This window comes from Crinia signifera, chromosome 5 (assembly GCF_055691185.1).
Source record: "Crinia signifera chromosome 5, ASM5569118v1, whole genome shotgun sequence".
In the NCBI taxonomy this organism is placed as follows: Eukaryota; Metazoa; Chordata; class Amphibia; order Anura; family Myobatrachidae; genus Crinia; species Crinia signifera.
In genome coordinates, this window is record NC_139221.1 from 190,865,704 (window position 1) to 190,893,469 (window position 27,766).

The 27,766-nt window shown below is 44.2% G+C and overlaps 1 protein-coding gene across 7 annotated transcripts in view; it reads left to right on the forward strand.

Moving 5' to 3' along the window:
- The window catches only part of COL15A1 (collagen type XV alpha 1 chain), a 537,229-nt gene that overhangs the window by 269,951 nt on the left and 239,512 nt on the right, over positions 1-27,766 (forward strand). For all 7 annotated transcript variants that reach the window (XM_083188349.1, XM_083188345.1, XM_083188346.1 and 4 more), the window contains 2 exons: positions 181-237; positions 13,169-13,306. In XM_083188349.1, the coding sequence (XP_083044475.1) occupies positions 181-237; positions 13,169-13,306 (195 nt within the window). The remainder of the gene's footprint in view (positions 1-180; positions 238-13,168; positions 13,307-27,766) is intronic.

Sequence of the window (27,766 nt, forward strand, 5' to 3'; positions counted from 1 at the left end):
TAAATGCATTATTTCTGCATTTGTACTAATGCCATGTCCAAAAACCTTTCACCCTCATTTATTTTTTCTGAGCTTTTAAATCAGGAAAATACTGCAATATCAGAATCATTTTATGAGTTAATGATGTTTCAGAAAAACAGGCACTTTTTTTCTCATGAAATCTTGCTTCCATTTCTTAAGGGAGAAGATGACTCTGAAGGCTCAGCGAGTGGGGATATCAGAGGATCTGGCCAAAATGTAAAAAAAAAAAAAAAATTACCTAAAAAGTAGTAGTATAAACTAGAAATGTGTTTGCACGGACCCAGGGCCTTATTTTGGTTCACTCTTTCTGACAAAAATCCTTCTTAGATGGACAAAACCATGTGCACTGCAGGGGAACATATGCAAAATGTGCAGAGAGAGTTAGATTTGGGTGGGGTTTTACTTCAAAGTGAGATCTATATTGAAGTGTAAAAATAAAGCAGCCAGTATTTTCCCTGCACAGAAACAAAATTACTCACCCAAATCTAATTCTCTCTGCACATGTTACATCTGCCCTCCTGCAGTGCACATGGTTTTGTCCATCTAAGAAGGATTTTGTCAGAAAGAGTGAACCAAAATAAGGATGTTTTCATTTTGGCAAAGCGTATTGGTTGGGCTTTGGTTTTTGCTTTGGTTGTAGATACCTTTAAAATAATTAGTAATTATTAATTTTAAAAGATAAAGGGTGATATTTAATAGGATGAGAGGTTCAGAAAGTGAGAGATTTGGTAAGAAATCGCAGTTTTTTTTAAATCGGCAATCCTTTTCCACTTCAAAATCAAACTGGTTTAGCAGTGTAAATGATTGCCGCTTTAAAAAAAACTGGAGATTGCTTACCAAATCGCTCACTTTCTGATTCTCTCATCCTATTAAATCTCACCCAAACAATCATTTGTAAAATCATCTATTTTGTAGCTGTTAATATGCCATCCAAAACTCAAGTTTTTAATCTTCAACAGTTGTTTTACCTAGCAATGGAAAGCCATTCTTCTACAAGATATTAAGAGTGAATAGTTAGCTGGAGTAAACATTTGTGCACAAGTGCACACACAGCATATAAATGCCCCAGAATGAAAAACATTTGAGTTCATCCGGTTATCCGCATGGCCGTTAAACTCGGGCGCTATTATATCCGGCTTTGGAGCTAGTTGGTTGGTACTTTATCTTTCCTCACTTTTTCACTCTCCAAGGCTTAGTATATCTGTCCTGTAGTCATTATATCAACATTTAGAATATCAAAAACAGAATGTTAATATGGTCTGAATGTCAAAATGTCAACATGGACATATAAGTCATGGGCACAGCCATCTTGCCTAAAGATCATATGATTAGCTATCGACAAATCTGATTGTTGCTTATGTGATCTCAGGATCCAATTGCATTCCACTATAGGGTATATAGGAGAACTTCTGGGATTCAAGAGTCGCTACTTCGCTACTCTCAGCTATCGCTGTTTCCTGGAACTTGTCTTTGGAAGAATCTCCACAAACAGTCCAGTTCTAGATCTGATAGTCCAGACTTTCCAGTCATGTTAAGTCACAATACATGTCCAGCCATTCCAGTACGGTTAAGTAACAGTCCATATCGAGTCATTCCAGTCCAATTAAGTCATGGCCAAGTTCAATCATTCCAATCCAGTTAAGACACATGCAAGTTTGGTTATTCCAGTCCGGATAAGTCACAGTCCAAGTCCATTGATTCCAGTCTGGGTAAGTTGCAGTACAAGTCCAGTCATTCCAGTCTGGTTAAGTCACATGGAAGTATTGCCATTCCAGTCTGGTTAATTTGCAGTCCAAGTCTGGTCAGTCCAGTTCGGTGAACGCCTATGCCTAGTCCGGTCAGTCCAGACCGGTCAGTCCAGTCCGCTTAAGGCCAAGGCCAAGTCAAGTCATTTCAGTCGTCACAGTCCAGGTCCAGTCATTCCAGTCTTGTAAAGTTACAGTCCATGTCTGGTCATTCTAGTATAGTTAAGTCGTAGTTCAAGTCAAGTCATTCCAGTCTGGTTAAGTAATTTGCAAGTCTGGTAATTTCAGTCCGGTTATGTCGCAGTCCAAGTCTGGTCTGTCCAGTCTGATTAAGGCCCTGGCCAAATTTGGTCAGTCCAGTCCTGTTAATGCCCAGCCCAAGTCCAGTCATTCCTGTCAAGTAAGTTGCAGTCCAAGTGCGGTCATTCCAGTTGAGTTAAGTTGCAGCCCAAGTCTGGTTCAGCATTCATGTATTCAAGTGTATAAAACAGGGGGTGTGCCAGCACTGGCTGTTCCAATGATATAGACAAGATGGTTCTCAAATAAAAAGGTAATTTAATAGTAAAAAAAAAGAAACAAATTGATGTACATCTATCACATGTATAATAAAAGAAAATAAAAAATAAATAATAAGATATAAAGAATTGAGCAATCAATTGTGAAATATCACAGGAATATTAGGCATATCATTGAGATCTCCATATTGTATGGCTTATTTGAAATGATTAAGAGGTATGAATATTACCATCCGTTTGAGATTTTATGGTATATTGTAAATGTCCAGAGGTGGGTGACGACAATGTCCAAGGTTGTCCTATAGTTTCAAGGACTCAGGCCTCCCTATTTGGCGTTTTTCTCCTTTATACTGGAACCATTTAGGAATAGTGCAGGTATCCCAAAGAATATGCAGTCCAGATGAGTCAGGCAAACAGGACGTCGGTGGGAGAGTGGACAGGTCACACTGAATGGATGGAAAGATGTAAAGGGTCTTGGAAATAAGCTCAATGCATTTCCCCCGGATATTATGTGTCCGGCTTCCTCAGGAGCAAGTGTCATTCCAGTTAAGTTAAGTTGCAGCCCAAGTCTGGTTCAGCATTCATGTATTCAAATGTATCCAGTCTGGCCAGTCCTTTTGAATCTCTGTGTATTCTAGTATCAATATATATGAATAAATAGAAATGATTTATTACAAAACAGCAAAAAACATTATTAACATACGGAAAGAGGAGCAACTGCTCCTGCTGTGAAACAATTAGATATTGTAATAAAGTCAGGCTAATCAATTTCAGTGCTTGTGTATTCAAGTGTTTCCAGTCCAGTTCAGTCCTCATGTATTTAAGTGTATCCATTCTGGTTAGTCCGGATTAGTGCTACCTCGTCATCCAGTCATTCTCTGCCCCAGACAAAGGGAGTAGCTAGGACTAAATCTCTTTGTGGGTTCCCTGGCAAAGACCACTAGTGTTAGGAAAAAAGGGGAAGGGGGAGTTTGGGAGTTTTTCTCGCACAGACTTAAGGGTCCATGTTAGATGTCCATGTATTTACCAACGTATAGTAAAATTCCAGGTGACACTGGTGTCACTATTTTCCTAGTTGGCGGTGCTCCCATGAGTCATAATAATAGTTGTATACAAAAACAGAGAAAAAAGATGACTCTCTTTTTTGGGGCACTCTTTCTTTTTCTTTTAGATATTTATTATCTGAGTATTTCTCGCGATCTCAAGGTACTATATGGGTAAATATTGGGACAGACTTTGCATTAGGACATTTATCACGTCAAAAAGATAGAAATGTGTCAGTTTGGGATGCTTAATGTATCATAATGTTTCTGGATTATTACAACCCATCGAGACATCAATTGCTCCCCACTGAGTTTTATATACATGTGAATCAATTATATGACTCAATAATGTGAACAGTGAAAATCAGAATACAAATAAGTATATTTTTTGTTTTTTTCTTATGCAATTAAAAATGGCGAAATATTTTACATCACTTTTATAGTGGCTGCTTGGGTATTAAAGCTTATCATCAATTTTCTATACATTTATGCAAATAATTCCTGATGTCAGATCTAAATTATTTTGGAGGGAGGAAGAAAGGCTCGCTGTCCAATACCCCAAGTGGTCCTTTGATTCAGCCGTGTGTCATTTATAGACAGTGAACGGAACTGACGTATAACCACTGTGTGGGGTCAGGGCTAGGCAAGTGAAGGAAGATATAGGGATCTGCTGTCACTGTCAGTGTTCAGTGGCGCCCCTGTTGGTTTCCCAGCGCAAGGGTTCACCCTCTGAGACCGACAGTGATGAGAGTCCCCTAGCGGTGGAGAAACAGAGACAGCAATAATTTTATCCAATTGATCTCACATTTATAGACTTCAATATTCCATATTATGCTGCACCCTTTCCCATTTCTCACATGTATTCCTATAACAATCCTGTCAAGCAGTGCTGCAAGAAAGGCGGTACGGGGTGGTACGGCGTACCACTAAAACGTAGGGTGCCGGTACCCCGTACCGCCATAAGAAATTACCCCCTATCAACATTGTGCGCATGCGCGCATATGTAAGTGGCGGGGGGCGTGGCCTGTACAGGTCCACTGCCCCCCGCCACAGCAGATTTCCTATGGAGGGGAGGGGCGGGGAGCGCACCTCGCATCTCTCCTTCCTCTCCCTCAGCAGCAGCAGCGGCGCGGAGTTGGCGGCGCGGAGATGGCGGCGGGGGGAAGCAGCGGCTGGAGCGGGAGAGAGTGAGAACAGGCTGCAGCAACCAACGGTGAGTTGTGCTGTTCTGCAGCTGGCACTGTGGGGGAAACTGTGGGGGCATATCTGGCACTGGGGGCATATGTGTGGCACTGTGGTGGGCATATCTGGCACTGTGGGGGGCATACCTAACACTGTGGGGGCATATCTGGCACTGGGGGCATATCTGGCACTGTGGGGGCATATATGGATCTGGCTGGCACTGTGAGGGCATATGGCTGGCACTGGGGGCATATGTGTGGCACTGTGTGGGCATATCTGACACTGGGGGCATATCTGGCACTGTGGGGGCATATTTGGCACTGTGGGGGGCATTTCTGGCACTGTGGGCATATGTGTGGCACTGTGGGGGCATATCTGGCACTGTGGGGGCATACCTAGCACCGTGGGGGCATATCTGGCACTGTGGGGGCATATATGGTTCTGTCTGGCACTGTGGGGGCATATGGCTGGCACTGGGGGCATATGTGTGGGCATATCTGACACTGGGGTCATATCTGGCACTGTGGGGGCATATATGGTTCTGTCTGGCACTGTGGGGGCATATGGCTGGCACTGGGGGCATATGTGTGGGCATATCTGACACTGGGGTCATATCTGGCACTGTGGGGGCATATATGGTTCTGTCTGGCACTGTGGGGGCATATGGCTGGCACTGGGGGCATATGTGTGGGCATATCTGACACTGGGGGCATATCTGGCACTGTGGTGGGCATATCTGGCATTGTGAGGGCATACCTAGCACCGTGGGGGCATATCTGGCACTGTGGGGGCATATATGGTTCTGTCTGGCACTGTGGGGGCATATGGCTGGCACTGGGGGCATATGTGTGGGCATATCTGACACTGGGGGCATATCTGGCACTGTGGTGGGCATATCTGGCATTGTGGGGGCATACCCCACATACCACTGTGGGGGCATATATGGTTCTGTCTGGCACTGTGGGGGCATATGGCTGGCACTGGGGGCATATGTGTGGGCATATCTGACACTGGGGGCATATCTGGCACTGTGGGGGCATATATGGTTCTGTCTGGCACTGTGGGGGCATATGGCTGGCACTGGGGGCATATGTGTGGGCATATCTGACACTGGGGTCATATCTGGCACTGTGGGGGCATATATGGTTCTGTCTGGCACTGTGGGGGCATATGGCTGGCACTGGGGGCATATGTGTGGGCATATCTGACACTGGGGGCATATCTGGCACTGTGGTGGGCATATCTGGCATTGTGGGGGCATACCTAGCACTGTGGGGGCATATCTGTTGCACTGTGGGACATATGATATCTGGCACGGGGCATATGTGTGGCACTGTGGGGGCATATGATATATGGCACTGGGGGCATATGTGTTGCACTGTGGGGCATATGACATCTGGCACTGTGTGGGCATATGTGTGGCACTGTGGGGGCATATCTGGCACTGTGGGGGTATATTAGTAATGAGCATCAGTTGTGCGGTGCAATGAGCATTATGGTGTGGGGCATAATGTGTAACGGGCATTATGGCTTGGGTCATATGTATGGGTGTGTGACGCATAACAGGCATTACTGTGTAAATTTTGGCCATGTGCCTTCGGCGTGCAATATTCTAGCCACTCCCCCTAGTGTCATGACCACACCCCTGACCACGCCCATGACTACGCCCATTTTTCGCCGCGCGCCTACGGCGCGCAGCACAGTACCACTAAGTCATTTTTCCTACTTGCACCACTGCTGTCAAGGAAGTATAACTATAATGAGTTGTCTTAATACCTTCATTTAAACGTTACAGCAGATACAGCCAAATCCTTTCCACATTACCAATGCGCTTAATTAAGCAAAGAATAGGGATATTGCATGCATCAATTTCTTATCATATGTGCAACTTAGCCTTTAGATGGTCAAACCAGCTTCCTCTCTCCAGACACAGGATTAAAGATCCGCCTGGCTATGTTCTCCCCATATGCAGCAGGTCACCATATAGCGTGGGTGAACAAGCCCATTCGTTTAGGGCGAAACGCGCGTTCCACGCTATATGGTGACCTGCTGCATATGGGGAGAACATAGCCAGGCGGATCTTTAATCCTGTGTCTGGAGAGAGGAAGCTGGTTTGACCATCTAAAGGCTAAGTTGCACATATGATAAGAAATTGATGCATGCAATATCCCTATACTTTGCTTAATTAAGCGCATTGGTAATGTGGAAAGGATTTGGCTGTATCTGCTGTAACGTTTAAATGAAGGTATTAAGACAACTCATTATAGTTATACTTCCTTGACAGGATTGTTATAGGAATACATGTGAGAAATGGGAAAGGGTGCAGCATAATATGGAATATTGAAGTCTATAAATGTGAGATCAATTGGATAAAATTATTGCTGTCTCTGTTTCTCCACCGCTAGGGGACTCTCATCACTGTCGGTCTCAGAGGGTGAACCCTTGCGCTGGGAAACCAACAGGGGCGCCACTGAACACTGACAGTGACAGCAGATCCCTATATCTTCCTTCACTTGCCTAGCCCTGACCCCACACAGTGGTTATACGTCAGTTCCGTTCACTGTCTATAAATGACACACGGCTGAATCAAAGGACCACTTGGGGTATTGGACAGCGAGCCTTTCTTCCTCCCTCCAAAATAATTTAGATCTGACATCAGGAATTATTTGCATAAATGTATAGAAAATTGATGATAAGCTTTAATACCCAAGCAGCCACTATAAAAGTGATGTAAAATATTTCGCCATTTTTAATTGCATAAGAAAAAAACAAAAAATATACTTATTTGTATTCTGATTTTCACTGTTCACATTATTGAGTCATATAATTGATTCACATGTATATAAAACTCAGTGGGGAGCAATTGATGTCTCGATGGGTTGTAATAATCCAGAAACATTATGATACATTAAGCATCCCAAACTGACACATTTCTATCTTTTTGACGTGATAAATGTCCTAATGCAAAGTCTGTCCCAATATTTACCCATATAGTACCTTGAGATCGCGAGAAATACTCAGATAATAAATATCTAAAAGAAAAAGAAAGAGTGCCCCAAAAAAGAGAGTCATCTTTTTTCTCTGTTTTTGTATACAAAGACCACTAGTGTGTTAGACCCTGGGGGTGACATTCTATGTGGTGAGATAAATAGACTTTTGCGAATTTTTTCGCAAAAACGTCCGAAATCGCATTTTTTTCCATTTTCGCATATTTAATGAGCTCCGAAAATGTGAAAAAAGTGCGATTTTTGCCAACAAGTTGGACACACTGGAAATGCGATGGCTGCTTTTCGCAGCACATCACATCCAGATGTTTTCACATGGAAAAGTATACAAATCGCATATTTAATGGTATGCGATTTGTATAAAGTGTGTCTATAATTCGCCCAAAATTCAGACCAGGTTCTGTTGGGCGAATTAGCCAGAACCCTGCACAGATCGCAATGTTCTGTGCAGGGTTCTGGTGTAAAAAAAACCCAGTTAAAATAAAAAAAAAACGAGCGCGGGGTCCCCCGCCAGAGCATAACCAGCCCCGGGCTCATTGAGCCGGTGCTGGTGACATAAAATCAGGGTCCCCGACAAATAGGGGTCCCCTTGATTTAATGAAACCAGCACCAGGCTCAAGGTCCGGCGCTGGTTCACAAAATACGGGGGACAAAATGACTAGGGGTCCCCCGTATTTTAAGAACCAGCACCGGACCCAACCAGCCAGCAGGGTAATGCCACAGCCGGGGGACACTTATTATATAAGGTCCCGCAGCCAAAGCATTATCCCCGTGGCTGGTCAGCATGGGCAGGGGTCCTGGGGAAGTGGGGACCCCCCCAATGAAGAGGTCCCCCCCTCCAGGACTTACCAGCCCATGCTGAAAGTCCGGGGCTGTCCCCGATGCCCCTGGGCGGTGGGCATCGGGCTGATGTAAAGTGTAAAAAAAAGAAGATAAACTATTGTCTTATGCTGAATAACTATGAGTCCCAGCAAGCCTACCCCGCATGCTGGGACTTGGAGAACCACAAGTCCCAGCATGCGGGGCATTAAAGGGCCCGCTGGCACTTGTAGCTCCATAGTACAAGAAATAGTTAAATAAAACACACTGACACCCTGAAAAATAAAAGTTTAATACATACACAGCCCACACACACTGATACTTACCTACCTTGAGCCCGTAGGTCGGTCCCTGGATCCCGGGCTCCAGGGCAGAAGAGTCCAGTTCCGGGGCCTTGGTCCTGGTTCCGGGGCTGGTCCGGGGTCCAGGATCCGAAGAAGTCCACAGGGGTACCTGAGGAAGGAAATCCTACTCACCTGGTCCCCGGCGACGACATCGGCATCCTCTCCGGCAGACGCGCTGCTCCCGGCTGCTGTGGTACCCTCTCTCGGACTGGAGAGGCGAAGAGATTTTCATCTTCCGCGCCTTTCCTCCGGATGATTCTATTGGCCGCCTAGCGGCCAATCAGGAGCCGACTTTCTCATAGTTCTTCAGCATAAGACAATAGTTTATCTTCTTTATTTTACACCTGGCTGGTTGGGTCCGGTGCTGGTTCTTAAAATACGGGGGACCCCTAGTCATTTTGTCCCCTGTATTTTGGGAACCAGCGCCGGACCTTGAGCCTGGTGCTGGTTTCATTAAATCAAGGGGACCCCTATTTGTCGGGGACCCTGATTTTATGTCACCAGCACCGGCTCAATGAGACCGGGGCTGGTTACGCTCTGGCGGGGGACCCCGCGCTCGTTTTTTTTTTTTTATTTGCGCTTTCCTGCAAACGTGCGATTTTCAGACATGAAAATCGCACATTTTCAGGACTAAAGTCATCGCACCACCTCGCACCTATTCGCACTATTTGGCCCGTTTTTTGCATCTCATTAAATATGCGAAAAACGGGCCAATCTTGCGATTTGCAAAAGTGCGAAGTGGTGCGATAAAAAAAAAAGCGATTTTATCTCATCACATAGAATGTCACCCTGTGCATTTGTTCTTTGTCAAGTGCCTGGTATAGATATAGATCTGTCAGCATATGCCTAAAAGCTATATTTGACCTGCTACATATAGCTCCTGCTAAGAGCCCAACACTTCGTCCAGAACTGGTTCTACAACAACCTAGCTGTGTGGCACTGTATAATATATCACATATATCATATATTATACTTAATTACTAATTTAATCATTTATATCTGCAGCAAGTCATTTGGAACCAAAAAATGCTATTGTATAAATGATGCACTATACAAAAACATACTGTATATACAATATATAAGTAACTGAGTTGTACAATAATATCAGTAACTATATCCACATGTTCTTTAACACAGACCACACGATTGGCTTTTTCCTATAAATACAAATTATATATTTCAAAACAACATAAAAACACTAATAGCATAATTAAAATGGAGTGACTGCTCCTGTTAGGAAACAATTAGTTATTTTCAGATTAAATCTTTATTACAATATCTAATTGTTTCACAGCAGGAGCAGTCGCTCCTCTTTCTGTATGTTATTAATGTTTTTTGCTGTTTTGTAATAAATCATTTCTATTTATAAGATGAAGTCAGTTGTGTGGTCTCTATTTGCGAACAAGTGGATAATGTTATTGTCAAGTGCAGTAATTTATTTGTGTTTTTGTTTAGGCTAGGTTAGTGTTAGTTTGATTTTAGAGTTAAGAAGGGTACAACTAGCGACATCACCTGCAATGGGTTCCGGAGGGGGAGCCTGCATTGGTAAGTGAATACACACTTGTCAATGCCAATGGCAACAGATTGAGGGTATACAACAAATGCTGCAAGGTCCTCAGTAGGGATGTCTGTCTTTGTGTAGAGTCAATGGAGAAGGACGCTGATGATGCGGGGAGTGCACATCATCAGAAACATAAAGGATACACACTAGATGATATGCCCCATATGTTAGTCAGATCCAACAAAATATCATCTAGTGTGTACCCAGCTTTAAGGTTAGGGTTAGGCTTAAGTTAGGGTTAGGCTTCAGTTACTGAAAGTACTTTTAAATCTACTATAGCAATGGTTCTCAAACTATGGGTCCTGACCCCAAAGTGGGTTGCGACCATCTTTGCATGGGGTCGTGACTCCATATTGTTGACCATCAGGCTGATGACTTCTCTAATCACTCATCCTAGTAGTTAGAAAAATCAGTTGACTTGTCTGTTACTTCAGACTCCACCATACTGTCATGTATGTGCTTTCTGCTGACCACACATGTGGTGTAGCTTTGTTTGGGGCGCCCCCCCGCCGTTAATGGGTGATGGGGGGCGGGGTGATTACTATAGCACCGCAGCCCCCCTGGCGCCCCATATGCACAGCGCCCAACCCCCCCCCGCGCGACCGCTGGGGCTGCGGTGCTATAGTTACGCCACTGTGTGTGACCATTCTGTGGTGACTTGCTGGGGTTCCGTAATAATTTTTATTGTCCTGACGGGGTCCCCGAGCAAATTAGTTTGAGGACCGCTGTACTATAGAATGAATGCAATAAAGATGTTCCAGAGGAATCGTTGGCAAAGTATATACAGTAGAGGTTCTTGTGGTGTTGTTAGACAACACACTTTTGTAGGCTTAACCAGGAATGTTGTTTATTGTAGTGAGCATAGAGTTAACAGTTGTCAAGGGTTAACTTGCATATACAGGTATAGCAGTAGTAGATAGCATGTAGTAACAGGCAGGGGTACACAGTCTATGCTGAACTTATTGTATCCTGTAGCTGGGTTTACAGCAGGGAGGTCTCTCTGCAGTAGAAGTCTGCACAGCCGTGCAGACTTGAAGCAGGTCTATAATGATGGCACTGCGGCGCTATGTGCAGTGAACACTCCCTCCAGTGGTGATTGACAGCTCAGGACCCAGTGGGGTTAGCTGCCAGGGTTAATGGTGGCGTCCTTTTATCTGCACAACATGGGCTCCATCACACAGGACAGCACAGGACACTACCTCACAGGGGGGAATATGTACTAAGTCTGGAAAAGAGATAAACTGTAGATATAGTGAAATGAGATAAAGCACCAACCAATGAACTGTGTTTGAAAATGTCAGTTGGGAGTTTATTGGCTCGTGCATTATCTCCTTCCACTTTATCTCTAGTTTTTCTCTTCTCCAGGCTTAATACATCTGCCCCAAGGTGCGTGACTGTCAGGAAGATGGGTACTCTTTACCTAGCACGGCGGCCATCGCGGGCATTGAATGCACTTAAAAATCGGGTGCGACGCGACCGACGCGATGCCCGCGATTTCCCATAGGGAACAATGTTAAATTTCTCAACTGACCCGATTTTTCTGTTCAATGCCTCAATTGACCCGATTTTTCCATAGGAAACAATGTTAAATGGCCCACAGAGGCCAAATAGGCACCCTAAAGTGGGAAATGGCCCCCACAATTGTTAACGCCACCCCACGATCAACGTGAACCCGAAGCGTGGCGAGCGGCGGCGGCGGTACGCGTCCTACGACCTTTTCATACCCCCACTATCCACGTCGGCGTGGAGTTGAGAATAGAATAGTGTGGCGAGCGCAGCGAGCCACCGAGCCCGAAGCGTGGCGAGCGCACGCGGATTCCTGTGAAGCCCGCGAAGGGACGCGTTTACCTGTGAAGGTATCCGCGTCCGCTCGCCACGCTTCGGGCTCCGTGGCTCGCTTCGCTCGCCACACTATTCTATTCTCAACTCCACGCCGACGTGGATAGTGGGGGTATGAAATGGTCGTAGGACGCTTATGAACAGTAAAATCGGGTCAATTGAGAAATTTAACATTGATCCCTATGGGAAATTGCGGGCATCGCGTCGGTCGCGTCGCACCCGATTTTTAGTGCATTCAATGGCCGCGATGCCTGCGATTTTTTTACCTGCGATGCCCACGATCAAAATCGTGGGTGCCGTGCTAGGTAAAGAGTACCGGAAGATGTTCTGTCTCCTTACACTGGACACACTGATGGACACACAGTACGCAGTGCGCAGGTACAGGGGGAATGCCCACCAGCAGGATGGGGAGCGCAGAGGGGCACAGCTGTCGGGCTGATGCTGCTCAGGAGACAGGTGCAGAGAGCACCTCACCAACACCAATAATCAGATAACCCCACTTAAAATATCAGTTGTCTATTGTAATTAACCAGAACTACATTTGAAATGGTACAACTGGTTTTGCTTGTTTCATTAAAGTCAATGATTTGTAGATAGAATATCATATCATGATGTGGCATAAGTCAGTTAGCCAGCCAAGCAGATTTGTCCAATGGGTTTGTCAAGACCCTGTCTGAATGAATATAGAGGACATTATGGGGTGCTGGCATAATCTCCTTTTCTTCAACACATCAGGACCATCAACATCACACATTTTCCCTTGCACCCCATGGCTAGGCAGATCTGAATCTCAAGCAATATTTTATTTTGCTATATACATACCACACCAGACACATTCTATGGCTAAGGAAGGAAAGATTGCAAGCATTCATGGTTCATTAAGGCAATGTATTAAGTCATAAATATGCCTTCTTATTATACAGTGCACTTACACATTATGTAAATTGAGTTATACTGCATTCAATTTAAAGAATAAAATATTTTATATTTCTACATAAGCATTACATAAAATAATATACATACCAACTAACATAACAATTACAGCAAAAATCAATGTAAAACACTTTCCTAATATCTAATTTTCATCTTAAAAGTGCTTACCAGGATTGCCAGGGCCTGCTGGGCCACCAGGGCAACCAGGACTGCCAGGAAAGCCAGGTTCAGGCTCAGGAATTGATGGTCTTCCAGGGAAGGATGGCAAAGATGGAGAACCTGGACTGCCTGGATCACCTGTGAGTAATACACCTACATTTACTTAGGTATTTTACAGTTATGGCAGAGTATTGATATTTATTTATTAAAAATTTCTTATTTTACGCATCAAATTCCATTGCACTTTATGAGTAATAGTTATTGGAGCTATATAAGAAACTGTTCATAAATAAAATAAATTATTAATGTTTTGCAGATCATAGAGCTGCATTTTTTAAGCTTATTGATTACTTTCTACTACATGCCAAGTGCAGTAGTAAAGCATTAATAGTGGTACTTGTTTCCTAGCACAGCGCCCAGGATTTTCAATCGTATGGCATCTTATGCATTGTATTGCATCACATGCCATATAGCCGCATGCGATGCGATGCGATTTTGGCCCCCCTATACGATTTTTAATTGTATGAGCACCCTAATGGGTGCTTACAATGTTAAATGCACCCCCACGCCACCCCCACTATGAACGGCAACCCGAAGCATGATGAGCGCAGCGAGCCCGCGAGGGGTGGCGGTACGCGTCCTCCGACCTTTTCATACCCCCACTATCCACGTCGGCGTGGAGTTGATTTTAGATAGTGTGGCAAGTGCAGCGAGCCACTGAGCCCGAAGCGCGGCGAGTGCAGCAAGGGTACGCGTATTACTTTACATGTATTCCGTGGCCGCTCTCCACGCTTCGGGCTCGGTGGCTCGCTGCGCTCCCCACACTATCTAAAATCAACTCCACACTGACGTGTATAGTGGGGGTATGAAAAGGTCGGAGGATGCGTTTCACCACCCCTCGCGGGCTCGCTGCGCTCATCACGCTTCGGGTTGGCGTTGATACTGGGGGTGGCGTGGGGGTGCTTTTAACATTGTAAGCATCCATTTAACATTGAAAACACCCATTAGGGTGCTTATACAATTTAAAATCATATACCATTGTATATGGCATACAATGGCATACAATGGGATGGTATACATCGGGTGCCATCGCGTAACATCGCATTGCATTGCATCGCATACCATAGTAAGGCTTATGGTATGCGATGCGATGGGCGCCGTGCTAGGAAACAATTACATTAATAGTTGTATATTCCCATTAAATGTGTTCATTTAATATGCTCTTGAATGTAATCAGCTTTCAAAGTAAAGATTTTAGTTTTAAACAGTTTTAACTGTAATTGTTTTTTTATTATTATTCTGCATCGTCTTTAGAAAATAGAACACTGATAATCTATAAACCTTTGTCAAATACTGTTCATAAAGAGAAATATTTTACTTTAGTTTCTTAAGTGTAAGTACTCTATTTCCACATCAGTTACATTATTACATTTTTGTTTTGCTTCCCAATGGTATATGTTTTATTATGTTTATTAAATAACTGAAAAGTGATGTGACATTTCATTTTCCAGATTTGGGATGAGGAGATTAGTGGTTCGGGAATGGTAATTTGCTATTCTTGTTTTCAAAAGGCAGTGTTTCCAAAGCTTTGCTATTTTTATAAGGCAATTCATTGCATGTGCAAATTCTGCATCAAGTAGATCTTCCTCACAAAGGAAAGTTTAGCTCTATAAAAATGAGAATGAATATAATTTACAATATCCAGTGTTTTGGTTAAGCATCTGGATCTTTTAATGAGAAAAAATACCCTGCAATAAAATATATTATTATGCAATGGCACATCCAGACTGTGCACTTGAATTATACATTATACATACTCAGTGGTGTAAGTTTACCCCAGTCGCCCAGAGATATGATTAATGTTGGTGTAGGTGTGGGGGTCCTACACACACACACATTTTATATATCAATCTCTCACTTGGATACACACACTCCTTTCACTCAGACACACACACGCCTCTCACTCAGACACGCACCTCTCACTCAGACACACACACACACACCTTTCACTCAGACACACACAGACCTCTCATGCAGACACACACACACCTCTTTCACTCAGATGCACACACACACACCTCTCACTGAGATGCACACACCTGTTTTACTAAAAAAAACACACACACTCTACTAAATAAACACAACTTTCCCTAGGTAAAAAAATACACACCTCACTACAAACATATAAAATCATTGTGTCCCCCACCAGCCAACCCCCCCCCTCACACACACACTGCAACATGAAGCATGTGCTTTCAGTGCTACCTGTGTGTGGCTATACTCCCCACACGTGGTGCATGAGAGTGCTTCAGCCAATTACATACTGTACAGCCTGGGAGGAGCTGTGCACAGAAGCTCCCCCTAGTGTCAGTCGGCTGCCAGCTCAAGCTCTGTGTGAGAAGAGAAGGCAGCTTCTGTGCCTCAGCTCCTCCGTCAGCTAATGAAATTTACAACTGCGGGGATGAATCGGCAGGCAGCAGGAGGCAATGGAGAAGCGCCCCCTGAAGACCAAAAACCTGGCGGCAGCTGACTCCATTGCCTCCTGCAGTTCCGCCACTGTACATACACATGACTATGGTTTATTTAATGTGTTACATTATAATGCATGCACTATCAGTATTTACAATACATATTTATATAGTAACCCACACCATACTGCCTCTAATGGTTAGGCTTGGGACACACATTGCGTATTAGCAGGTCCCGTTCAACTGGACCTGTTTGGCAGGAAGGAGTTTGAACATGTAGTTCAATGTGGCTGTCTACACATCTGCGGTGATAGCTGTCTACACATATGTACTCCCACCGGATGCTGTGGTTCAGCAGGATGACAGGATGAATAGATTACAACTAGAACACATATATTAGTGCTGCCTAATCAGTGACACAAATGCAATGTGTTGCTCAAGCCTTAGACAAACCAATGTGGTGGCTGACCATACCCCTTCTGGAGACTGTCCACACACCTAAACATGGGCCACTACCACTTCATTCCCATGGTGGGCTCTTCACTCTTCATGCCACAGTCTGACACTGTATGGATATATTGATATCTGATGCTATAAGTACTGTTCTTTCTGTATATATATATATATATATATATATATATATATATATTTTTTTTTTTTTTTTTGGAAGGATATGGAGAGAACACAGGCGCCAGACCAAAGTTGTATAATAAAGGCTTATATAACCAATTTATACCAATAACACAATTTCAATTAAAAAACATTTTAATTTATAGTCAAGATAAACACAATGTATAAAAATATAGTATATATATATATATATATATATATATATATATATATATAAGAATAGACTGTTGTTTGCGCACCTTACAGAGCCTCTCTGTTAGTGGAGTATAATGTGGAATGAAGATAGTAGAAGATGTAAAGGGGCAGATGTATTAAGCCTTAACAAGAGATAAATGCAAGGATGATAAGGAGAGATAAACGTCCAGCCAATCACATCCTAACTGCCATGTTACAGGCTGTGTTTGAAAAAAGTCAGTAAGGAGCTGATTGGCTGGATGTTTATCTCTTCTTATCACCCTTGCATTTATCTTGTTAAGGCTTAATACATCTGCCCCAAAGTGCGCTTCCACCACCTCAATTAAAATTGTAAACAATTGTTTCTGTATAGATACAATTTGATATAAAACATTTTTTATTAAAACAATTCAAAGTCATCAGACATGATAGTTTCCATTCAATGTCGTCAAAAAGGGAACAGAACCAACACGGCGGCTCCATCTGACTGAGACGCGCGTGCGTCCCCCACGCACACGCGTCTCAGTATCCGGGCGGCCGAGCGGCGAGGCGGACGCAATACTGTCCGCCTCCTGCTCGAGGGGGGCTGGGGGGACCCGGGGAGGCTGCGGGGGAGTGCGGTCGCCCGGTGTGGGCACCGGGCGACCGAGGGCAGCACCGTCGGAAGGGGACGCGCGCGCGTCCCCTTCCGACACACAGATGGCGGCGGGGGCAGGGGATGGCGATGGCGACGCCATCGCCATCCCCTGCAAAGATGAATCCCGCTACATCTGTATATCTCCTTCCCAAGAAAGGCACTCCAACACAGCAGTGAAGAAAAGTTTTAGTATGGTAACGTGGACATCACCAAATACCAGTATTTTCGGGGACACAACTTTTCTTCACACTTATGCTGTGTTGGTGTGCCTTTCTTTGGAAGAAGTTATTGAAGCTATAAAGTGAACCCAATCAAAGTTGGATTACAAGGACAGAGTGCCGGCATATTGCAGGATGTATATATATATATATATATATATATATACTGTATATATATTCCATAGACAAAAAACCTTATGGTTTCACATGTCCCATTAAGGCTTCTTACACATGATCTTTTCTTCTACGATCCCCATGGCAGCCAAGACCTTGGGATTTCATCCCTCTCCCATCAGATAGACAGGTTGTTTTTTTCTAGGACCTCCCCCTTCCTGCATAAATAGACTCTCCACCCCTCTATCCTTGTCTTTTTTTCCTGTCTCCTAGTTTCAGCTAGACTAGGCAGAGTAGGTTTGTTTGTTTTTTCTAGTGGAGCTTACTTCAAAGGCAGAGGTTCACTAAGGGGAAAGAGCAGCATGGGAGCGAGGCCTAAACAGAGGTTTTCTGCCCATAAATTATCATACCTGAAAGTCTGCCCGTGAAGGAGTCGGTTCAGGGTGTTCATAGTGGCTTGCTGATAGCTGACAAGGTCGCAGGAGAAGGTAGAAACAGCAGCAGCATGAGAACGCTGCCTGTTCCGGGACGCCAGCGCCGCGTTCGCGGCGACTACAAGGTCCATAAGGCAATGCACTACAGCGCAAACTTCCGGCGAGCGGCTGGATAGAATGGCCGCAGGAACTACAAGCCCCACAATCCTTGGCGGCGGCATACAAACGGAGCGCGTCTTTTCCTCCAAAGACGCTAAGGTATTTTACTAGCTTTTAAGCTAGTTCTTTTCTCATGGATATATACTGTGCGGGCAGCAATTAAAGAATACAGAATACTGTATTTATGTTATAAAACAAATCGGCACCTTGAGGACTACATGTCCCAGAATGCTACAGAAGGTATTTTGAAGTTGGCGCCCTTTTTTGAACCCTGCAGCTATTTAAAGTCTTGCAGGAGGGCTAGAAGGAGGCTGTGTGCTGTCCTGCTGCATTGGCTAAACAGAACTTGGTGCAAGGTATGGAACTTCCCATCTTATTCCTATCTATGGATATTAAATAGATTGGTCATACTAATGTGATGTGTATGAATTATGCAGGTGATTGCTGCATATCAAAATGGATTTGCCTTCCCCCCAGAGATCTGATAGTGCCCCTGCGAGGTAAGCTCCTTAGAGTTTTTTCTGTGGTTAGGTAGGTTAGTATATCGTTTTTTAGTCAGAATATCAAGGGAAAAAAATAAAATCTTCTTTTTGGGTTTTACTTGTAGTGTGCCTGTTAAAGAAGCTACTACGGTCCCAAAAAAAGAAGACAACAAAAAAGAAGAATATAGATACTATCTGTATGGTCTGAGATTCACCCTTTCCCAGTGCCCAAGGGAAAACTCTATGTGGAATTTGTGAAGCTAATACTACACCTGCTCCAGTGCAACCAAAAATGATACAAGATCTTATGGTTTGGATGAGAAAATCTTTTGTGTCCAAAGAGGAATTCTTAGATTCACAAGGAAACAAGAGATCAAGAGATCAGGCTGGTTTTAGTGATGATAATGCATCCTCTGAGGAAGTGATAGTAGAAGTAGGAGATACTTCAGCAGAAGAAGGAGAAATTAAAGAAGACCCCAGAATCTTTAATTTCGACAATGTAGAAAGCATCCTGAAAGCCATATACAAAACTATGAATGTAAAAGAGCCAGTTACACCTGAGGGTGGAGAAGATATTCTATTTGAGGATAGATCAAAAAAAGGACGTCATTTTCCTGTACACAAGGTTATGAAAGACTTAATATCCAAGGAGTGGTCTAATCTTGATAAAAGGCAAGGAAAATTGTCCAGAATAGAACGTATGTATCCATTAATAGATGAACTTTTTTTGAAATGGTGTGAATTACCAAAAGTTGATGCGGCTGTGGCAGAACTGACCTCAAGAACCACAATTCCCTTGGAAGATGGGGCTTCATTCAAAGACCCTATGGACAGAAGATTAGAGGGGTCCCTTAGAAAGTTACATTTCTCCTCAGCGGTTTCTTTGAAAACAGGGGTTTCTGTGGCATCAGTCGCAAGAGCGCTAAGATTGTGGAGAACTTCATTACACAGTGATATTGAAGATAGAATCTCCAAACAATATTTGCTGAAGAATTTAGAAACCATGCAAAAAGCTATGGAATTTATTTGCGAAGCCTCTCTTGATGTGGTATCCTTCTCGGCAAGATCCATGGCAGCTGGGGTCTCGGCAAGAAGGGCACTATGGCTAAGATCATGGTCAGCAGACGCCCATTCCAAGAATCGGCTAGTTTCACTGCCATTTGAGGGTTCTCAATTATTCGGCTCCAAACTGGATGCATTAATACATAGAATCATGGGTGGAAAGTCACTTAGACTTTCACAAGAGAAAAGAAACAGATTCCAGTTTCAGGACTCATACAGACAGCAATATAGAGCTTCTAGAAGTTACAGACCAGAACCGTATGGTCAAAGAACATACAATCAGAGAGGTTCTTTCCAGTCATCAAAGCAGTCCTTTCGTCAAAACTTTAGAAGAGGGCCTAGACAATGACAATTACAGCAATCATTGTGTAGGAGCACGTCTGTCCATGTTTCCAGAGGTCTGGAGAAGTACCATTCAAGACAGATGGGTGCTGAAAATAATTCAGGAAGGATATGCGATAGAATTCTTCAAAATTCCACAAAGAGATCATTTCTGGATATCAAAAGACCCAAAGAATCTATCAGAGAGAAAAGAGTTAAAGAAAATTGTATTTCAGTTAAAAGAGATCAAGGCTGTAGAACCAGTAACAAGAGATCAAAGGCGGAAAGGCTTTTATTCAAATATCTTTCTGGTAAAGAAAAGCACAGGAGGATATCGTATGATTCTGGATCTAAAGAAGTTAAACTCTTATGTGAATATAAGAAAATTCAGGATGGAGACTCAAAAGTCTATTCTGGCAGGGATAGAGAAAGGAGACTTCATGGTTTCACTGGATCTGAAGGATGCGTACTACCACATACCAGTCAGAGTACAAGACAGAAAATTCCTAAGATTTTGTGTGATGGGGGAACATCTCCAATTCACCTGCCTGCCATTTGGATTGACCACCTCACCACGAGTATTCACGAAGGTTTTGGTGACTCTAATAGCATACATGAGAATGAGAAACATTCGCATATGGCCTTATCTGGACGATTTGTTGATAGCAGCTCCATCAAAAGAGAGAGTATTACAAGATCTTTCAACAGTAATAATAATTCTAGAGAAGCATGGATGGATAATAAACTATCAGAAAAGTCAGATGGAACCATCAAAGAAGATTAAATTATTGGGTCTGCTGATAGAGTCAGAAAGGTTCGAGGTAAAGTTATCAGAAGAAAGATGTCGAAAGATACAGTCAGGCTCCAAGAGTATAATTCAATCAAGAGAAGTTCAGCTAAAGACATGTTTGAAACTTCTAGGGATGATGATGTCAGCCATTGGGACAATACCTTGGGCTCATTGGAAGCTCAGAGCTCTGCAGTGGGCAATTCTTCCCTATGTGAAAAGAGAAGCAGATCCAGATAAAAGGATAAATTTGTCACTTCAGGTAAAAAATTCTCTGCAATGGTGGATGAGTATGGAGATGCAGAAAAGAGCAACCTCATTGACACTTCCACATTTTCTGATAGTCACAACAGACGCAAGCGCTCTAGGTTGGGGTGCACATATGTCCGGCCTAACAACTCAAGGATAAGTAGTCAATGGCGCAAAGGAGATGATACTTAGATTTCTTCGATTTGGGCTTTTTCCTTTCTTGTGAGATGTTATTCTCAAATGAGCAAGGTTCGCCACATCAAGGTGTATTGCGTGTGGAAAAATACAAAAAAATAAAAGTTACAATTCTACATAAATGTGTGTCTCTTTTGTATAAAAGAAAATTAAGCACTCTAAGTGGTGAGTGTTCTATTTATATCGGGAGACTGGGTCACTTCAGGCGCACCAGAACTCACTGGATAGATGGTGGTTTCCCTCTTATAAAGGTTCCTTTTATCCCGAAGGGGCTCAGTCTCAGTGTCAATGTTTCTCCAAGTGTTTGTGATCGGAAAGGCTTCTCCAGCCGTGCTCATAGAAAAGAGAAATCAATGTCTGAGGCTCTTTTCAATGGTGAAAATTACGTATATGTCAGAGCTGTACAGAACACAATGAGTTGTGACAGCGTACCTCACTTACTTAGGTGATGAAAACAGAACATGTATAAAGGTTTCTTTTCCTTAAGAATAACGGAGAAGCGTACCGCTACTCACGATGTTATATGATGTTTTCAAACCTGTAAAGGTTTCTTTCTCTTCTATATACCTCCTTAAGGTGTTTGCGGTTTCAGTGCTCCCGAGTGTATAAGAAAAAAAATTTCAATGTGATTAGAATATATTCAATGGGTGATATATTATATAGTTTTATCACCCTGAGGTTTGAAGGCGTACCTTACTCACCCCTAAAATTGGGGGCACAAAGCCCGTAGCAGTTTCTTTATGGGTATATCCCAGAAATCCCTTTATATATAACCAGAAGGCCAATGTAGGTAGAAAATTCCAAAAATATTTTAATCCATAAAAATACTTGACATAAGTCCCATGGGCAGGTCATGAGGACGTATACAAAACATCCACACAAATAGACAATATCCACAAAAACAAAAACAAAAATTAAAAATTTTCGTTTAAAAAGGCAATCTTTAAAAGAGCATGACATACATACATCGGCGGTGGTGGCTGTTCACTATCCTCTGCCAGAGGATAGTGAACAGCCACCACCGCGGATGTATGTATGTCATGCTCTTTTAAAGATTGCCTTTTTAAAAGAAAATTAAAAAAAAAAAATTGGGGGGGGGGGGGTTTGTTTTTTTGTGGATATCGTCTATTTGTGTGGATGTTTTGTATACATCCTCATGACCTGCCCATGGGACTTATGTCAAGCCCATGGGACTTCTGGCCAAGAAGATCGTGGTTCCCGACAGTCCTGAAGCTAGCCATCCAAGATCCCATGACTCTACCCAATATACCAGGTCTTTTGCACCAAGGTCCAGTGGTACATCCAAAGCCAGAAATACTCTCATTAAAGGCATGGAAATTGAGAGGGGGATTCTAAGGAGTCAAGGGTTGTCAGACCAAGTGGTAGCGCTACTGCTCCAAGCAAGAAAAGAGATTTCATCTCTAGCGTATTACAGGGTTTGGCAAGCTTTTATTCAATGGAAGGGTTCAGCTACTGACATTTGTCTCTCTTCAACAGCTCAAGTATTGCAATTTTTATATCTAGGATATGAGGCGGGGTCAGCCACCTCCACCCTAAAAGTGCAAATCTCAGCCTTAAGTGTCCTACTAAGTAGAAGATTAGCGGAAGAAGATCTTATAAAAAAGTTCTGCAACGCGATTAAGAGGATTCGACCAGCAATCAGGTCACTGGTAGCGCCCTGGGACCTAAATCTGGTATTAAAGGCATTGACAAAACACCCGTTTGAGCCACTGAATGAAATTCCTTTGAAGTACATGAATTGGAAAATTCTGTTTTTAGTGGCCGTCATATCGGCAAGGAGAATCAGTGAGTTACAAGCTTTGTACATAGAAGACCCATACCTGAAGATACTCCCAGACAGGGTAGTGCTAAGAACTCATCCTGACTTTCTCCCTAAAGTTGTTAGTACATTTCATCTGAATCAGGAGATCACTCTTCATTTTATCCAGAACCAAAAGGAGAGATAGAAGAAGAGTGGCATACTCTAGATCTAGTGAGAGGTATCACTATTTACTTAGAGAGACTTATAGAAATAAGGAAGTCTAAGAATCTATTCATAATCACAGATGGTCCAAGGAAAGGAATGTCACCATCCAAGCAAACTATGGCAAGGTGGATCCGGGACCTCATATCCTTTGTACATCAACAAGACGGGCAGGAAGTCCCAACGATAATAAAGGCACACTCCACCAGGGCCATGGCGATCCAGCATTAAAACTCATTAGCTCTTATACTTACATTCCTAGGTACAGCACTCTGGGCCTTATTTTGGTTCATTCTTTCTGACAAAATCCTTCTTAGATGGGCAAAACCATGTGCACTGCAGGTGGGGCAGATGTAACATGTGCAGAGATAATTAGATTTGGGTGGGGTTTTACTTCAAAGTGAGATCTATATTGCAGTGCAAAAATAAAGCAGTCAGTATTTTCCCTGCACAGAAACAAAATTACTCACCCAAATCTAATTCTCTCTGCACATGTTACATCTGCCCCCCCTGCAGTGCACATGGTTTTGTCCATCTAAGAAGGATTTTGTCAGAAAGAATGAACCAAAATAAGGCCCTCTGTGAGGCTGTTCTTAATCTGTTAAATTATATCCTTTGTAAAAAAAAAAAGACTCATACCTAGCTTCTGTATCCTCAAATGTTTCTTAAAATCTCCCCTACTTAGGCAAGTTATCAAAGTACCAAGGCAACTTATTATTACTGGATCACCTAACCTTACAATTATATTTTATTCCCATTGCAACATAGTTGAAATAGTAAAGCATCCCTATTTTATTTTTCTCTATTATTACCCTGTCTTGTTTTAATTACTTCAATGTATGTGTATTGCCAATCGTGAAGCTGTTTAGAGCATGCTCGTGCTGTATAAATAAATGTTAATACAATTTCGGCCTGATTAAGGCTTGTTCAGATGGTGCCGAATTCAGCCCTGTTTCCGATGATGGGGAGTCTGCGCCTGCATGATCATGTGAGTATCACACTCACCCAGGCCTTCATATGGGCAGGGAAGGGGGGCAGGATTAGGGGAACGCCCAGTGTTTTATGTGTATCCCCATAAAAATGCTGGGTGTTTCCCTAGGAATGCAGGTGGGTCAATGCCTGCCAGGGGCAGGGGCGCATGATGTCAGCGGCCACCCCTTTATTGGTGATCTGTGGAGGAAATAAAAGTCAGTTCAGACTGACTTCTATTTCTGAATTATTTAGAGGTTTGAATACTACAGAAAGATGGCACATTTTTTAAAAATACTTGAGGGTGGCACTAATAAATTTATACTTAAGGTTAACAAACACAAACATTTCAAACATAAACCAATGTGGCTAAATAATAAAGTTAAATTTGAAATGGCTAAGAAAAAGAGGAAGGGACACCTGAATGATTCCCACATGTAAGGAATGTAACAAGAAGGGGCGTGGCCTAGCAGCCATTGTGATAAGCAGCACTTTGCCTGAGCTCCTACATACAGCCAGGAAAAAGTGGGACTCCAGACACCATCCCCAATCTAGAGGACACACAGAGAACTCCCTGCACCTGTACACCCCTCCGGAGGTCAGCCCGAGCGGCAGCGGAATCGGGAAGCCTATTTTTAGGCTTCTGCAGGTTGCGGCCTACTCGAGGCTCCGGAGCCGTGACCTAGATTTTGGGCGCCTGCTGGGATTCGAGCTCTGCGGCTGGGAGACGCGGCCGAATCCTTTTCGGGACCACCAGCAGACCACCCAGGCATCCCCAGGCCCCCCTGGGCACCCCCCTGAGCCGGGACTAAAGCAGGGAAAGCAGGTACACTGCGTTTGCATCCCCCCTGGCCCAGCACTCACCCTGTAATTTGCGGCGGCTATCTTGGATGTGGCATGATCAAAAACGCTACTGAATACTTGTCTGAGACCACCGACAGACCAGCCAGGCATCCCCAGGCCCCCCTGGACAGGCCCCCCTGAGCCAGGACTGAAGCAGGGAGAGCGGGTACATTGCGCCTGCATCCCCCCCTGGCCCAGCACTCTCCCTGTGATCAGCGGTGGCCATCTTGGATGTGGCCCATGCAAAAACGCCACACACAGAGATCCCCTGGATGCATGTGATTTTACTGTAATCACAGGTGCCATCCTCTCTCTCTATCTGGGCATCTTGCATGGGTCAATCAACAGGACCTGGTGAGCTATAACACACCTCGGAGTGGCTTGCTGGGACTTTGGCTTACCTTGGTGGCCCAACAGTACATAGAGTGGGAAGCACTACCCCTGTGCCCCTGAGTGCAGGCGCTGTTCCCCGCCATATACCGACACTCCTGTCCTTCCCAGCTCACTATCTGCATCCCTCACCCCCCTCACATGCCACCGGGCTACGCCCGTGGGTGCACAACCCTCCTCTCCAGCTCTAGCAGCAATTGACCCCCTGCCCTACAGCCCTCATGCAGGGAAACCACATAGTTCATCCAGGAAGCTTGCACACAAATTGCCCTACCACCCGGATCCTTCTTCGGTATATAAATAACCGTCGCTGCGGTCTGCCCCCCACGTGGGCCCTCCGCTAGCACACTCCAGCACCTTGTCAACCTGACACCAAGGACCCAGCTGACACTACTGGGGTCCCTCACTGGCACCTGTGATCTGACTATTATATACCCCAGTTTTTCTTTGCTTATCAGCAGAATATGCCCTGATATCATTACCCTCTGGGGGTGAAGAGAGACTCTCATCAGCGATAATGCTCTCTCTACACTATTGATTAATACTCTATCTCGGGTTCCTACACAGTCGGCCACCTGCTCTCCTTCTGACGGAATCCGGAGTTTATACGCTCCAGCGCTAAACTATATCGTTTTGAAATACAATGTCACAAAGGAGCCGCAAAGCTTCTGGCAACGCAAAGCCAAATATCCTCCGTGCGTGGGAAAAAGCAGGCTCCCTTACTAAACGCTTATCTGCTACGGAACAGATGTCTGACTCAGAGGACACCCACTCACCTGAGACATTGGGAGAAATTTACTAAAGGAAATTTGTAAAAAATAGGTGTAAAAATAGGTGTATTTGTATTCAGAAATACACTTATTTTTGACATTTAGGGGGACATTTACCAAAATGGATTCGTAGAAAAAAGGTGTATTCGTAGGGAGAAATACACCTTTTTTTTACGAATTTGTATTTTCGGGATTTACAATCCCAAAAATACAACAATTCGTAGTCCTAAAGATGGAACATTCGTATTTGTAGTTACAAATACGAATGTCTACACCATCGATAGAATACGACAGAAATCACCATTCAAAATAATGGTGGTTTCTGATTTACTAAGCAGCCGTATGGATAATACGGCTGCTTAGTGGTGTAAAACACCCACGCAAATACGACAGGAAAATAGAACACCATTTTCATGTCGTATTTGCGTTTTTGCCTGCACGGATCAGTCAGATCCGTGCAGGCTTCGGTGTAAAAAAATAGAAAAAAAAATAAATTTTAAAAAAAAACGGCGTGGGGTCCCCCCCACAGCCGAAACCAGCACCAGGCTGACAGAGCCTGGAGCCGGTAATTAAAAATCAGGGAACCCGACAAATAGGGGTTCCCCGATTTTTAACAACCAGCCCCAGGCTCCTGCTCTGGGGCTGGTTCCCAAAATACGGGGGACAAAATGACTAGGGGTCCCCCGTATTTCAAGAACCAGCCCCAGGCAAAACCAGCCAGCGGGTAATGCCACAGCCGGGGGGAGACTTTTTATGCAAGTCCCCCCGGCCAAAGCATTAACCCTACCGACCAGTCAGCCTGGCCAGGGGCCCTGGGGGAGTGGGGACCCCCCCAATAAAGGGGTCCCCCCCCTCCAGGACTTACCTGACCAGGCTGAAGCCTGGTGCTGTCCTCGATGCCCCTGGGCGGTGGGCATCGAGCTGATGGTTTTGTGTAAAAAATAGAATAAAAACCATTGTTTTTTACTGTGGCACTACAAGTGCCAGCAAGCCTCCCCAGCAAGCTGGGACTTGGATAACCACAAGTCCCAGCCTGCTGGGCATTAAAGGGCCCGCTGGGTCTTGTAGTGCCACCGTAAAAAAAATAGTTAAATAAAACACACTGACACCCGTTTTAAATAAAAGTTTAATACACACATTACATACATACTGATACTTACCTTTCTTGATCCCGTAGGTAGCCCTGGTCCTGATGTCCTGTGTCGTCCTCCAGGTCCATGTCGGCTGTCTGCGTCGTCCTCCAGGTCCATGTCGACGGTCCGTGTCGTCCTCCAGGTCCATGGCGGTGTCCGGGTCCGAAGAAATCCATGTTGGAGCTGTGGAAGGAAATCCTACTCACCTGTTCCTGCGCTGAAGAAGTCTTCTCTTGATCCGACGTAGTCCAGGTAATCTTCCTGCTGTCGCCGGTCCCCGCTGTCTCCGCTGTCCGTGCATCGCGCTGAGGAGAGATGCTGAAGTTTCATATTCGGCGCCTCTCCTCAGACTGAATTCTATTGGCCGCCTAGCAGGCCAATCAGGAGCCGAGAAAGTCGGCTCCTGATTGGCCTGCTAGGCGGCCAATAGAATTCAGTCTGAGGAGAGGCGCCGAATATGAAACTTCAGCATCTCTCCTCAGCGCGATGCACGGACAGCGGAGACAGCGGGGACCGGCGACAGCAGGAAGATTACCTGGACTACGTCGGATCAAGAGAAGACTTCTTCAGCGCAGGAACAG